The sequence below is a fragment of the Euprymna scolopes genome, chromosome 20, assembly GCF_053919585.1.
Source record: "Euprymna scolopes isolate OS-2025 chromosome 20, ASM5391958v1, whole genome shotgun sequence".
In the NCBI taxonomy this organism is placed as follows: Eukaryota; Metazoa; Mollusca; class Cephalopoda; order Sepiida; family Sepiolidae; genus Euprymna; species Euprymna scolopes.
In genome coordinates this window covers 22835700-22851786 of record NC_136501.1, presented here as the reverse complement: position 1 = coordinate 22851786, position 16087 = coordinate 22835700, and the positions used below count along the sequence as shown (strand labels likewise).

The 16087-nt window shown below is 38.2% G+C and overlaps 1 protein-coding gene across 3 annotated transcripts in view; it reads left to right on the top strand.

Annotated features, from left to right (window-relative positions):
• Positions 1 to 16087, top strand: part of LOC145241359 (MAM and LDL-receptor class A domain-containing protein 2-like) — a 201350-nt gene that overhangs the window by 74859 nt on the left and 110404 nt on the right. For all 3 annotated transcript variants that reach the window (XM_080104232.1, XM_080104233.1, XM_080104234.1), the window contains 2 exons: positions 3602 to 3946; positions 14843 to 14998. In XM_080104232.1, the coding sequence (XP_079960358.1) occupies positions 3602 to 3946; positions 14843 to 14998 (501 nt within the window). The remainder of the gene's footprint in view (positions 1 to 3601; positions 3947 to 14842; positions 14999 to 16087) is intronic.

The window sequence follows — 16087 nt, the reverse complement described above, 5'->3', positions numbered from 1 at the left end:
ATGATAACATTTCCGTCGATGTAATTTCCGAATTTCTTCAGGTGTCTTTTGTCGAACTCGAGACTCTGCACGGAACCTCGAACGGAACTCTTTTATTTAATCCACGGATGTAACATGCCTTTGTTCCATCAGCTATGACTGGATGGAAGTCCGAAATAATTCTCAACTGTACTTTTCAACCTTCAGGAGAATGTCACTTTTTTTTTTTTTCAAATATTACGCTACAGATCTTTGCAAATTTTGAATTTATGCCTTGCCACTGACTGTCAGAAAATAATATCGGCTCTAAATTCCGTCAAAACTTGTTTCTTTTTGTATATAGCCTTCATATACTCTTACGTAGATAAAACTGCTTTAATCCATTCAAGATGGTTGACAAATCTGGCTTTTTCTTAATATTTAAAATGTTTTGTTTACAATAAGAAGTCTGCTTAGCATAAAATATTTTGTTTGTCCTAACATATTATATTTTAATCCCAACCAAATGAAAAAGCTGAATACAAGCACTGCTGGCAGTAGAGCTCAAGATCAATAATAATGAGAACAGAGTTGCAAAGTAGAATTATACAAACAGTTTTTATTATTCGGCAGAATACTCCAAAGTTTGGTGCTCCTCAATCCACGGAGTTTCAAAGAATGATATTTCTTCTTACCAGAGGAGAAAATTGTTATATATATATATATATATATATATATATATATATATATATATATATATATATATATATATATTGAACTGACTATAAATTCCGCTGTTTCCTTTGATATAAAATTATTTTATGCCAAAAATTTCGTTAAATGTGTAATAAAATCCTAAAAACAGTTTATTGTTAGAAAATTAGAACGATTAAAACATAAAATTTTAGTTACAAGAATTTTATTCAGAACAGGAAATACAAGAAATTCAAAATACAAGAAATAGAACAATTTTTTTTTAATTTCGATATAATTTTGTATTTTTTAAATTCACAAAATTCTTTAATTAGATTTGAATTATTTATCGTTTTGATTTGTTTTATTTAATGTTTGTTTTAACTTTGTTTGTTTCATGCATGTTTGTTCCTTGAGTTCAGAACTTATTTTTTTACATAGGCATCACCACTTATCAAGGCCAAGAGGTCACTCGAGGATGAGTAGAAATTGGACAATATAGTAACTGTTAGTAATGGAGATTCGGTAAATTTGTTAACTTATATGGAACGGCTCATCAAGAACTTGTTTACATTAGACTTGAAGACAAGCATATTGTAGTCAGCTGGAAAGCAGAAAAACGGAAGACAATTCCATAGGCGTGCAGTTTTAAGAAAGATGCTTTGTTCATGGAATCTACGTTTAGGTTTAGGCACAGATAAAGAGTGTGGGAAATTAGTGATAGTGTTTTCTGCTAGACGGGTGTTTCATGTGAAAGTATGGTGAGGTGGGACCATAGAATGGAGCTCAGCCGAGCACTTGCCATGAAAATAACGATAATGCAGAGACAAACTCGCAACATCTCTTCTGTGAGATAGAGGTTGCAAGGAAGAGAAAATGACATCCCCCACAAGACTACAAAGTCTATTTTGAACTCTATCAAGGCAGGATAAGTCCTTTCTAGCAACTCCTGCCCAGATGTGGCAACCGTACTCAATCCTTGGACGTACCTGGCTCTTATATAGATAGAGAATTGCATCAGCAGTGAGATATCTACTGGATCGATAGAAGGATCCCACCATTTTTCCAGCGGCCTTGACAACGGATTTAATGTATGTGTTCCATTTAAGATCAGGAGTAAAGGTCAAACCCAGAAGCTTGTCAAAACATGAGGCCTCCCCAAGAGGAAAGCCATTCATTTTAATTGATGCCAGATGGGGATCAGAGCGTTGATGATGTAAAGATAAAAGTTTGGTTTTAGATGCATTAAAAGTAACAAGCTACCTCTTTCCCCATTGTATCACTTACTCAAGATCAGAGGAGAGAGAATCAGAGAGAACTTGGTCGTTTACGGTTTTAGATGTGCTACCATGGATAGTAGTGTCAGCCCTTTGGCTTTTCGGCAAAAATCAAAGGACAGCATCTACTCCCAAACTCCATCCTTCCTTATTTTACTCCTCTTAAATCCCACTTTCGCTTAAATATTAACAAGTTAAGTATTTTTCTTTACTTTAATTCTTGTTTAATTAATAAATATTATTTTGGTGCAAAAATAATGTCATTTTTTGACGTATACATATTTGATAAAAACGACATTATTTTTGCACCAAACTAATATTTTAATTTATCATTTTTTTATTTTCTCATATATATATATATATATATATATATATATATATATATATATATATATATATATATATATATATATACTTCATTTACTCACATAAAATTAATATACGAAAGTATAAATTTATGCGTAAACTTTAAGTATTTACTTAAAAAGTGCTTAATACGTAGGTAGAGCTAGTTAGCAAGTTATAAAATATATATATGGCGATTAAGCTACACTGAATATTCCGCGTTTCATCCACTCTAGGAATCTTCAGTCTTTGCGCATATATATATATATATATATATATATATATATATATATATATATATATATATATATATATATACTAGCAAGAGTACTCGTCGTTGACTGGGTGCAAAAACAGCCTACAGAAAATTTATGAAAGTATGATAGGTTATGAAAAGGAAGGGTTATAAAGAGATAGCTTCGAATTTTGGGGTATCAAAACCAAAGCAAAATATGATGAAAGTAAAAATAAAATAGATAAACCCCATAATTTATTATACCATACCTGTTCACACTGAAGCACTTATCACAATATTTTGTGGATCTATATTAAAAACCTTGTAAAACTTAGACATATTTCCATTCCATGGAGGTCAGGTGCGAACGAACAACCCATAATTTTATTATACCATATTTCTTCAAACTGAAACATAATTATCAAAGTACACTTACGCAGATAGATATGAAAAGTCTTTATTAAAGTGTGTGCATATTTCCATTCTATGGAGGTCAGGCGCGAACGCAGGCCCCCACAATTTTATTATACCATCCCTATTTAAGTTAAAACATACTTATTAAAGTATTCTTATGTACATATATATAAAAAACACTTGTAAACGTTTTTTTTTAATATTTTAATTTTTATTTCCATACATTGTGGACCAGGCGCGAACGCAGACCCCACAATTTTAATGAATCCCCGTTCTGCCAGATCAAACATACCCATTTCTGTGTCTCGATACATCTTCTATCATTATACGTAATCAGTTTTTTTTTAAATAGTCAACCATATAGGAACAAATTCGTGACCAGACACACACACACACGTGCACACACTCTCACACACACGCACACATTCAGCTTTATATTATAGATATATATATAGAGTGACCCCTCCAAAAAACGGGCCCCATATATATATATATATATATATATATATATATATATATATATATATATATAGGGTGTGTGTGTGTGTGTGTGTGTGTGTGTGTGTGTGTGTGTGTGTGTGTGTGGCTTAATTGATTATATCATGTTATTTAAAAAAAAACAAATAAAGTAATCATTGTTTTTGTTTGTAAAAACTGAAACATCTTCTTTTTTTTCTAGAAAATTATTACATGGAAATCAATGGTCAAGATGATTATCAGGAAGTTGCAAACTCATCTTTGATTTCTCCCGAAATCAATGGTAGCATGTTTAACGGCAGCTTAAGATTCCAGTACCAAATGTACGGATCAGACGTGTATAAGTTCACTATCTATTTACGAGACAACAAAAGGGAAACTGTATTGTGGAGTTCTAACGATGAGACAATCACTGACTGGGCCCTCGGCTGCATCGATATTCCATCCGCTGAAAAGATGCGAATTGTGTTCGTGTCAACTAATGGATTTGGACCAGATGCCGTTACTCGATTGGATAATCTGACTTATCATCACGAAAAATGTCCAAGTAAGTCTTGTTTCGTTTTGCATCACTTGATTCATTTCTTTTCGACTGAGATATCACCGTTTAAATGATTAACCTTCTGACCGTGCATTTATTTCTTGGAAACTCTGGGAAGACTCTATTCTAATCGAGTTCGATTTAAGTTTGCATAATGGCGGCAGTACGCATCCACTTTGCCTAGTATCGCCCTAAACTTAAACTATAAAAATGACAGCTTCATCCAAAATAACGATCAAACCAGACGCACAATTTTTAAAAAATTTTTTTATTCAATTTTCACCCCAAACAAGGCGCAGTGCCACTTTGAAGCAGGGGGCTACTATCAGGGACTTAATTAGCGGGGTCATTATGAAGGGAGATGAGTAGAAAGATGTTTGTTAACATTACACTTGAACTTCTGCACATCAGTGCAGTTGGGAAAGCAGAATCCCGGAAGGGAGTTCCAAAGACCCGCAGTTCTGGGGAAGAAACTATTGGAGTAAAAGGCTTTCTTGCACCTAGGGATCTCTACTGTAAAGGGATGAGACTTAGTAGCTTGTCGGGTTTGTCGGGGGTAGTTACGTCGGGGAGGTACAAGTGTTTGCAGTTCGTCAGAGCATTCACCATTAAAGTATTTGTAGAACAGACAGATGGATGCAACATCTCAACGATGGGACAGAGGTTGAAGCCTAGATGACAGTTCAGGACCTATCAGATTGGCGACTCTCTTTTGAACCCTGTCCAGGAGCGAGAGACAAGCAGCAGATGCACCAGCCCAGATGTGACAACAGTACTCCATACATGGGCAAATGGTGGCCTTATAGAGGTATAGGATACTGCCAGGCGTAAGTAGTTTTCTAGCACGGTAGGGGGAGCCAACCTTCCTTGCAGCAGCCTTGGCAATGCTCTCAATGTATCTATTCCAGTTCATATTCCCTGTAAACGTTAGGCCGAGGAGTTTAAAAGAAGTACTTTCAGGCACACTTGAACAATGCTTCGTCTCATCCCTTGAGGCAAATACCCGTGGATTTAGAACTAACTGAGACGAGGTAAAATCATTTCTCCTTGCAAACTTCCTGGATGTCTTAGCGCTAAGTGAAACTAACTTGCACTTCTCCATTCCTTCCAACCACTTTAACATGTCTGGTTATCTTCCACTTTGTCGTAAAGACTCAGCCAGACACATACACGGACTTGCAGTCTGTATTCGTAACACCCTCTATTCTAATCGAGTTCGATTTATGTACTAATCTACAGTCTTTCTACAGAAAGAAATATTTACTTTACAGTCAGAAGCAGCGATAGTGTTTTGGGATTATATATTTATATCTATTTATTTTATTTCATTATTTTTTTTTAATCCTCCAAACTGAGGCTTCATAATTTGTGCATTCATTCTTTTTGCGGACTGTTATTCTATTCTCCATAATTGTTGTTGCTGTTTCACGACGTTTCGGTCAACTCATCCTCTGGCCTTCTTCAGGTGGTTAACCGCGACAGGATAGGAATACCGAGTCTTGTAACTGTATCCATAGTAATTATTGCCTCCCATAGTTTTGTCCTACTAATCATCTGGTCTGCTTTGGGTAGGATTGAAACCGCTATCTTCAAATAATGCTCACCTAGAACCGTAGAGACTCAACGTCTGTATCCACTGTGCCACGGGCCCCCAAAGGGAGATCAAGCTTGGATTTTATGGTCTTATAAATTCATTCTTTTTGTTCTTATCTGGTCTTCGATTGTCGAGTCCGTATCGAATTGTATTATTACATTTATTTTATTTTTATCCTTTGAGATGAGGTTCCATAGTTTATGTTTTTATTTTATTAGTGACTGTTTTCCCCATCTTCGTCGTCGTCGTCGTCGTCGTTGTTGTTCACCAGAATGTTGTCTTGCGGATGCCCTTATTGGATATTGTGACCCTCGCACCGCGTCAGGTTACTGGGAGGACGATGAAATAAAAGATAATATCGCGATATGTTCAAATGTTATTCAATATGAAAGATTTCAACAGGGAATGTTACAAAATAAAATATAGCAGTTGAAATTCAGTTTAGAAAAATAAACAAAGGACGTTGGGATCCAAATCAAACAATGAAGTTATTGCAAATAGTTTTAAAAGTTGGAAAATAATAAATAATGAAATTGGCCTGGTTGCGTGACGTAAGATAGAACAAAGAAACAAGTTATCATATATTCACGAACACGAAATACAGATCAGTCAGAGTTAGGTCTATTCTTGGAATTAGTCGGTATATTTTTAAGTTCATGGAAGTTAACAAACGCAATATAGCAGAATGTAGAAGTCAAAGTGAACGTTCCAAACTCCGAGTCGAAGAAAGAAATAAAGATATGGAATTATAACCTGAGTCTGGTAATCTTCATCTTGCAGCATCTTAGACCAATCAGTCAAGACAGACCAGTGGAAGAAGGTACGTTTCCCTTCGTCTGTGCAATGCAGACGAGGATATTTAAAGAACTGTCTATATAATGTTATTATTGTGAACTATGTGTGTTTGAATATGTGTAAACACCCACACACACAAGCACGCGGAAAACGAACATATGCTGTATATGAAAAATACAGAAAAGAGAACATACATTGAAAAAGAAACACACACACACACACACACACACCACACACACACACACACACACACACACATATATATATATATATATATATATATATATATATATATATATATATATATATATATACTAGAAAAAGTACCCGTTGTTGACTGGGTTCCAAAACAGCCGGCAGAAAATGGACTCTGATTTATGAAAGTATGATAGGTTATGAAAAGGAAGGTTTGTAAAAAGATAGCTTCGAATTTGGGAGTATCAAAACCAAAGCAAAATATGATGATAAATCCCATAATTTATTATACCATACCTGTTCACACTGAAACACTTATCACAATATTCTGTGGATCTATATTAAAAAATTTTTGTAAAACTTTGTGACATATTTCCATTCTATGGAGGTCCGGTGCGAACGAACACCCCACAATTTTATTATACCATATTTCTTCAAACTGAAACATAATTATCAAAGTATATTTACGCAGATAGATATGAAAAGTCTTTATTAAAGTTTGTGCCTATTTCCATTCTATGGAGGCCGGGCGCGACCGCAGACCCCACAATTTTATTATACCATCCCTATTTAATTTAAAACATACTTATCAAAGTATTATTATGTGCATCTATATCAAAAACACTTGTAAACGCTTTTTTTTAATTTTAAAATTTTTTATTTCCATACTTTGTGGACCAGGCGCGAACGCAGACCCCACAATTTTAATGAATCATTATTATTCCAGATCAAACATACCCATTCCTGCGTCTCGATACATCTTCTATCATTATATGTAATCAGTTTTTTTAAAATAGTCAAGAACAGATGGTATTTATTTGCTCCCCCACTGAGCAAATTAGGCACAAGGCCGTTTTTAATGTGAGGTAAAAACCAGCTCCCCTAAAAGGGGTCACTCTGGTTACCAAAAATAATAATTGTCCCAGTATAGAGGGTTTCCCCTCCATTGACTGGTACAAACCATCTTAAGTGCAGCATCTGCCGGAACAGATGGTATTTATTTGCTCCCCCACTGAGCAAATTAGGCACAAGGCCGTTTTTAATGTGAGGTAAAAACCAGCTCCCCTAAAAGTAGGCAAAAAGGGGGCACTCTGGTTACCAAAAATAATAATTGTCCCAGTATAGAGGGTTTCCCCTCCATTGACTGGTACAAATTATCTTAAGTGCAGCATCTGAAGAACAGATACTACACTTTGATCTTGACCCGAAGTGACAACTTTTCGTAAGGGGTGTACTCACTTTTGTTGTCAGGGATTTAACTTTTAATGGCTATATTTTGAGTTATTTTGAGGGGAGAATAAATCAACTCTTGTACATATGCTGCAGACAAACTACTTTCATTGTGTCAAAAATCATTTTTCAATATTGGCCCATGAAGAGATATACTTAAATATTTGAAGAAATGTAAGGTGTGTACTCACCTTTGTGATACACCTATATATATATATATATATATATATATATATATATATATATATATGTGTGTGTGTGTGTGTGTGTGTGTGTGTGTGTGTGTGTGTGTATAGGGTGCCACGTAAAAGTATTGGATACATTACATTTTTCTTCATAACTTTACCTAAAATTTGGTCAGTATATTCCTATTACTATTCTAACTAATATTTGGGGTAGTAATTATAAAATCAAAGTTTAGAAAGTTTATATCTAAGGAAAAATATGAATTAACAAACGCAAAAGTATTAGATACACTTTTAAAAAATTATTTTTTCTGAAATAACTTTAAATGACTTTTGCTTAGCATGTTGCAATAATGCAAATGAGTTATCATTGACCAATCCGAGAGCTTTATATTAATTTTATAAAATTCTTCCATTTTGGGCTCACTCCTTCAAAGTGAACCAGTTCATTTATAAAAAATGCCTAAAACTAAAGAGTTGTCAATAGACATTCATTAAAAAAAAACATTGATAAGCACAAAGAAGGAAAAGGGTATCGAATAATATGAAGGGAACTTAATCTACCACTTAAACGTTATTAGAAAGTTTAAAAAACCTGGTGAAGCTGTTGCAAATCTTCCAAGATGTGGTCGGTCAAGGAAATTAAACGAAAAAAAATCAAGGTGGGTAAGCAGAAATGTACAAAAAAGCCCTTTTCTTACTCGTGGTGAAATTCAAACCGACCTCAGAGAAGCTGGGATTAATGTGAGCAAGAATACAATCAGTAGAGTTCTAAATTGTTCAGGTTTTGTATTAAGGTCCCAAAGAAAAGTCCATTATTGAAGCTTAAACATGTTAGATCACATTTGAATTATGTTAAAACATATGGAGAACAACCACAAGAATTTTGGAACAAGGTAATCTGGTCAGACGAAAAGAAAATCGAAATCTTAGGAAGAAACACAGCAACACATGTATGGCATAAAAATGGCACCGCCTATAACAAAAAGAATACCATTCCTACGGTAAAGTTTGACGGTGGTTTGATTATAGTATGGGTTTTTTTTTCATCCAAATCTAGAAATCATCAATGGTAGAATGAATGGACGTATGTACAGGAAGATTTTGGAGAAAACCCTCCAGAAATCTGCTGATTTGTTGGAACATAATAGCAATTTCGTATTTCAGCAGTAGAATGATCCCAAGCATACTGCCAAACTAACCAAAGAATGGCTTAGAAATAACGGAATTGACGTTCTTATTTGGCCCAGTCAGTCTCCAGACCTCAACCCAATTGAACATTTGTGGAAAATATTGAGGATCAATGTTCACAAGAGGAACCCACAAAATATTCAACAACTAGAACAGTTTTGCAAAGAAGAATGGCGCAAAATACCTGCATATCTTTGCAAAAAACATGCCTGCAACTATAGAAAGCGATTGGAAGCTGTTGAACGCAATAAAAGCTATGCAACCAAATATTAAACCAATGTATCCAATACTTTTGCGTTAGTTGATTTATATTTTTCCTTTAATGTAAACCTTCTAAACTTGAATTTTGTAATTGCTACCCCAAATATTAGTTCGAATAGTAACAGGAATATACTGACCAAATTTTAGGTAAAATCTTGAACCCTAATTAAAGTTATGAAGAAAAATGTAATGTATCCAATACTTTTGCATAGCACTGTATATATATATATATATATATATATATATATATATATATATATATATATATATATATATATTGCATTAATCAATAAGTGGAATCTGCATATCTAATTCCACTGTTATATATTTTAATTTTCTTCAGTTTATCCACTACGCATCTAAATCGTAGTAACTTCTGTAAATGACGTTTATATAAACAATAAAAAATGCTTAAAGCAAACTACATGTGTAGTCGCGTGCAAGCGACTCTATAAGTCACTCCATCGATCCGTCGGTCGGTCTGTCCGTAGGTCTGTCGGTCGGTCTGTCCGTAACACTTTTGTGCTTGGCCTTTTTGGTTAGGATCAAAGGTCTGTTGTTAATAGATGCTGTTCTAAGCTTTTTCAGTTTTTCTTGGCCTTTTGAACAATTTATTTTACAAATGTGAGGGCAGAGTCCCTGTTTACATCCACCCCTCCTTTTACAGGGCACTCAAACTAACCTTTCCCCTGGACGTGGGAGGCGTGGCCAAGAATGGATCACCCTCAGCTGAATTACTGACCGGAAGCCTTGGACAAGCCTGCCACGTCCTCACCACCGAGGGTTTCAGTCCCGTGTGTGACATGGCTTTAAACTTGGCTACTTATAATGTGAGGGGCCTCAGATGTCAAAGCAAGGCCACGTGCGTGCTGAGAGATCTGGTGTCCCTCGAGGTAGATATTGCCGCTATACAGGAGACCCACTTTATTTGTGACGGGGATTGTCAGGTGCTGGTGAACGATTTCGATGTTTACTCAGCATATGGCAATACCTATAGTCGTGGAATCTCCTTGCTAGTAAATCGCACCCTATCAGTGTCGGTGAATGTTGTTCATGTGGACGGGAATGGGCAGGTGATTGTCATCGATTTTGCCATTAATAGCAGTGTGTTTCGGATAGTAACTCCGCTGTGGAGAGGGCTTCCTTCTTTCGACAGGTGGAGGGTTTTATAGATGATCCAGCGAGGGTAGTTTTAATGAGTGATTGGAATGCCATCCTTGATCCCAAGATAGATAAGGTCGGGGGGGACTAGCGGGTCGGTGTGGTGTGACAGCAGTCTGTCTGACCTGATGGCTTCATGCGACCTGGTCGACAGATTTCGCCTGGATCACTCGGGGCAGGAGATGTGGACGTGGCATCCTAATGCGCCTTCCTATCCGAGTACTTACTTGGATCGGATGTTAGTTAGAAGAGGCGATGTAGATTTCCTATCTTGCCCCACGTTCCACTTTTTAGGACACTCGGACCATAAACTAGTTATGGCCCGCCTGAACTTGAGCTCTAGGCCTAAACTGACCAGATACTGGAAGTTCAACAGCACCTTGTTGGAGCTGGAGGACTACCGGTTGAAGGTTACAGAGATAATCCAACGGGCATTAGTGGGGGCGGTTACCAGGAGTAAGTGGTGGGTTAGTCTCAAGGCTAAGATTAGATGCTTCTCGGTCCAGTACAGCCAATGCCTCGCACTAGATAAGGCTAAGACGAAGAAGCGTATAGAGAATAGGCTGACCCGGGTGGTGGAGGGGGGGCATAGAGATAGCACTAGCTAAACAGGACCTCAACCGCTTGGCTTAGCAAGATAGTTAGGGCTAGGCTAATGAAAGTCTTAAACGAGGCTGTTAATGTAGATGCTGTTGAGCGTAAGGCTGTGCTAAGGTGCGGCTCGGATGGGTAGATTCGAAAAGTAAATGAGCTGGAAGGGCACTCTCATGTTGACGCGAGAGATTTGCGAAGGTTTCGAAAGCATCTATCGGAGTGCTTCACCCAACTACCCAGACTCAGGGTCGAAGAGGTTGGCAGCTATTTGGCCGACTCACCCCGCCTCATGGCGGCTTGAGTGGCTAGCTGTGATGGTCTTGTCATGGAACATGAGATCATTACTGCATTAAAGCAGGTCAGCTGCAACAAGTCCCCGGGGCTTGATGGTCTACCCTACGAATTCTACTTGAGGCTGTCGCCCATGTTGGTCCCTATTCTGAAGGATATGTTCAACCATTGGTTTGTTCAGGGCTCCATCCCTGGGCAGGTGACCAAAGAAGTGATCACATTGCTGAGGAAAGAGCAACGGCATGGTGGGGAGGAAGGTTCAGACGATTTCAGGCTTTTAACTCTGCTAAACAAAAAAGATTTTAGCCAAGGTTCTTGCGAATCAGTTGCAGGTTGTCATCACTGACTTGATCGAACCAGACCAGAGCTATGCTGTGAAGGGGAGATCGATTCAAGACAATCTTCATCTAATATGCACGATCATAGAGGGGACAGAAGACGACGCCAAGGCCGCGTTGATCAGTTTGGATCAGTCCAAGGCTTTCGATAGGGTGGACCATCGGTTCCTGGAATCTGTGCTGGAGGCTGCCGGATTTAATCCGGACTTCCACAAGTGGATCTGTACTGTATGACAGGCCAACGGTAGCGGTGCAGATCAATGGTAAGCTGTCGGAGTCTTTTGCTGTCTCCCAGTCGGTGCGACAGGGTTGTCTGCTGTCGCCTCTCTTGTATGTCCTGGCATTGGAACCTCTCCTTCGCAAGTTAAGGGACAAGGCGACTACACCAGTCCTGCACGGGATAGCTCTCCCTGAAGGCACACGAGCCAGGGTTTCCGCGTTCGCCAATGATATCACTGTGTTCATGTCTTGCCCCACGGACATTCAAGTGGTCACCGAGGCGCTCGCTCAATATGAAGAAGTTACGGAGCCCGTCTTCAATCGCAGTAAGTCGGTGGGTCTGCGGTTGGGTGCTTGGACCGGAGTAAATTTGCTTCCAGGCATCTTCAGTTGGACAGACGGCCCGGTCCGGATCCTCGGTGTGTGGTTCAGACCGGGTCTCCAGCTGAAGGAAAACTGGTCGGAAGTAGAGACCAAGGTCGAATCCTCTGTCAAGACTTGGGTTTGAAGGAAATTGTCCTTGAAGGGTCAGGCGGAGGTGTGTGCTACATACGTCTTTCCGCTCATCCTTTACTCTCTGTCTGTACTTCCCCTCCCTGCAAAACGACGAATCAGCTTGCAGGAGCACCTCAACACACTCTTGTGGAACGAGGGTAAGCATTATGTTTGCAGAGAGGTCTGTGTTCGAAATCCGAACGAGGGAGGCTTGGGACTGCCCGATCTCCTGTGTCACAAGCACGCAGAGAGGTTGGCCTTCCTGAGCCGTTCGTTGTACATAGACGTTCCATGGGTCACTGCGGTTGGAAGCTCGTTTTCCAATCTCACATCCAACCCCTCGGTCTTCGCCGAGCCGCACTTAGAGCGTTGCCGGGGACCAGTGTCCTTGAACAGTCTAGGAACAAGCTTTATCGGGAGCTAGTGGGACGTAGCACAAAAGAACCGCTAGTGAAATGGACGGAGATGTCGTTAGAGGAAGTCCGCTCCCAGTGGAGTTGGGCTCCGGGACGGAACTTTCTTACAAACTCGAAATTTTCCCTTACCTGGAGACTTGTCTGGAACGCACTGCCCCTCCTTGAAGAACTATATCTGTACAATGAAGAAACCCGGGTCTACTGCTTGCGCTGCGACGAGGACATGAGGGAAACAGCCGGTCATGCCTTTTTCCGCTGCAGCAGGCTCAAGACCCTCCTAGGGTACGTCAACGAGGTGACGGCTCGCATCGATGCAAAGCGTTAGCTTGAACTCGACGAATCATACTTTGTGGAGAACATGGATCCGCCGCTGCCTAGGGAGAAAAGAATGGTTTTTCTAGCGATACTAGCATATGGATCACATGCCTCAAGCGAGTCCATAAAGGGATATCTGTTCCGGATCGGGATCTGATCATCTACTTTAAACATCTGCTTAAAGTAAAGATCAGATGCGATTGGAAGAGGTTGCCTCGAGTGGCCTTTGACAAGAGGTGGGTGCATGACGCTAGCTTGTGCATCCGACAAAGTGCCAAGTTTGAATTCGTGTTACCACCATAAGCATGGCACACGCGGTACTGGGTCCTATGGAGCCCATCCCGCTAGGTTAGAAAAATAAATAGTAAAGAGACTCTTGACTCGTGGTACAAATGAGATCCTGTCCCCCGATTGTTTTTTTTTTTTGGCACTAGAGAACCTTCCGAGGCTACCCTACCACTACCCCCCCCTATCTTTTTGTTTTATCACACACTGGTCAACCCCTACTCGATGGTCGCCGCCTACCCCCCCCCCCAATCTTTTTCCCCTTCTTTGTTTTTGACAATTATTTATTTTTCCTCCCTACACCCGATAAGAATTCTTCCTAGGGATCTTACCACTTGTTTTTGGTGCCCCGGAAAACAGTAGGTGATCTAACTTTCTAGATTAGCTTAGGGATGGACCTTACTATGCACTAAGCAATTTTATTTTTTGTATATTTTTTCTAGAATTCCCCACTCCCCAACACGAACTGTTTCTCTTCCAAATTCAAGAAGTTTTTATGTCCAATGAATTGAACTTTTTCACACGCACACACACATTTAAAAAAAAAAAATTGCACACACACACATTTTAATAATAAAAAAAAAATAAAAAAAATTTTTTTGCACACACACACACACGCGCACGCACGCACGCACGCACAAACACACACACACACACACACACACACACACACAGAAATTGTATATATATCCATTAGTTAGTTTAGAGTCCACAGAGTGAATGCGGTATTGTGGTAAATATTGCCAGTCAAGAGTAAAGTCGCCAAAGACTCCATTTTCACTTTAGTAACAAAGACCCTGCAACACTCCCCCTCCCAGATCTTATAAGGCCTTGTGCCTAAATTTGTTTTCTAAACTTGAATTTTACTTTTAATTTATTTTAATTTTACATTGAATTATTTTGATTGTAATTTTCATTTTAACGAAATAAATTATATATGAAGATCAAAGTGTAGTATCTGTTCTTGTGCTGCACTTCACTTTTTTCACGTCATCCTTCATGACTGATACATTTTTTTTGGTTACTAAACAGAGTGCTCCTTTTTGGGGGAGCTGGTTCCCCCCCCACACACACACACACGCGCACATTAAAAATCGACCTTGTGTCTAACTCTGCCCTAGTGGGGAGGCAAGTAAAAAAAACAAAACAATAGCTATGACATATTTTTAATTTAAATAATATTAATTTTAGAAAAATATTATTCTAAATGTCGGATTTTTTTATTTGTGAATTTCTATCGGAAGTTCATTTTCATCGATTGTTAATCAATATTTCGAAAACTTTTTTAATGTTTTTAATTTTTAATATTTTAAAAAAGAAAAATTGGTTTTTACCAGGAGGAATTTTGGAGCACGACTGCAACTTTGACTATCCCCATCTTTGTGATTACGATATAAAATATAAGACCAATTCGTTCAGATGGACAAGAGCAAAAAGCACGCCTACAAGTCGCACAGGTCCAACAGCTGACCACACGGGAACAATTGGAAAAGGTATTTATATCTTATTGCTATATATTACAACAATTATTTAAAAACTAGAAATTTTTGCCCATTAAAAACAGTTAAAAGTTATAGCCCGTTGACCTAAAATGAGTTCTTTATGCCAAATTGATGGTTGAATTTGTACTCATTTTTGCATTTACTAATCATATCAATCTCTATTAATGCTTAACTGTGCATCGAAACAATACCATAATACTTAGTTCGCTGCACATTATCATAACAAAGATCTGCACAAAATTTCGGATAGATCGGTCTAGTAGTTTCCGAGAACATTTCTAGAGTAAATGTGGTTACTAATCCCTATTTATTTCTAATTATCGAATGGATACCAAAATACCTAGTTTGCTGCATCTTATCATAACAAAGATCCATAAAAACGTTCAGCAAGATCGGCATAGTAGTTTCCAAGAAAAAGTGGATCGGATAGACAAACTAAAAATTATATACATATTAACGTATATATTCATAACTTCAATAAATTATTCGTTGTCGGGTAGTCTATGAGACACTATCTTGATCAGTCATGACGGAATTTGAATAAGGTTTGAGTATTTAAGAGGACGGCTCAACAAGAACTTATTTACATTAGATTTCAAAACGATGATGTTATAGTCAGCTGGGAAGCAGTCCCGCGGTATTGTGCTCCACAAACAAACGTTCTAAGAAATAAACTGTGCTCATTGAATTTTCGTTTAGTCTGGTAGAGAGTAAGGGGAATTGTTGACAGTTGCTGTAGATAGACGAGTAATTGTTGCGAATGTTTTGTAGGATGTTGGACCATAGATTGAAGCTCAGTCGAGCACCTGCCATGAAATTAATGATAAAGCAGAGATAGACTCGCAACATCTCTTCTGTGAAAAAGAGGAAGAAGGGAGGCGAAGAAGTAATCGCCCACAAGATTTCGAAGACGAATATAAAATTGTTTTTGTTAAGATGATTGGAGAGTTCTAAATATAGAACATAAAACTGTTCTTTTTCGAGAGTTTCTGAAATGTTCTAAGTTGAGGTGTTTCATTTAGAACGTTTCTGGAACTTTCTATTTATCAAAGCTATAAAAGAACACTAATAGCGTCAACT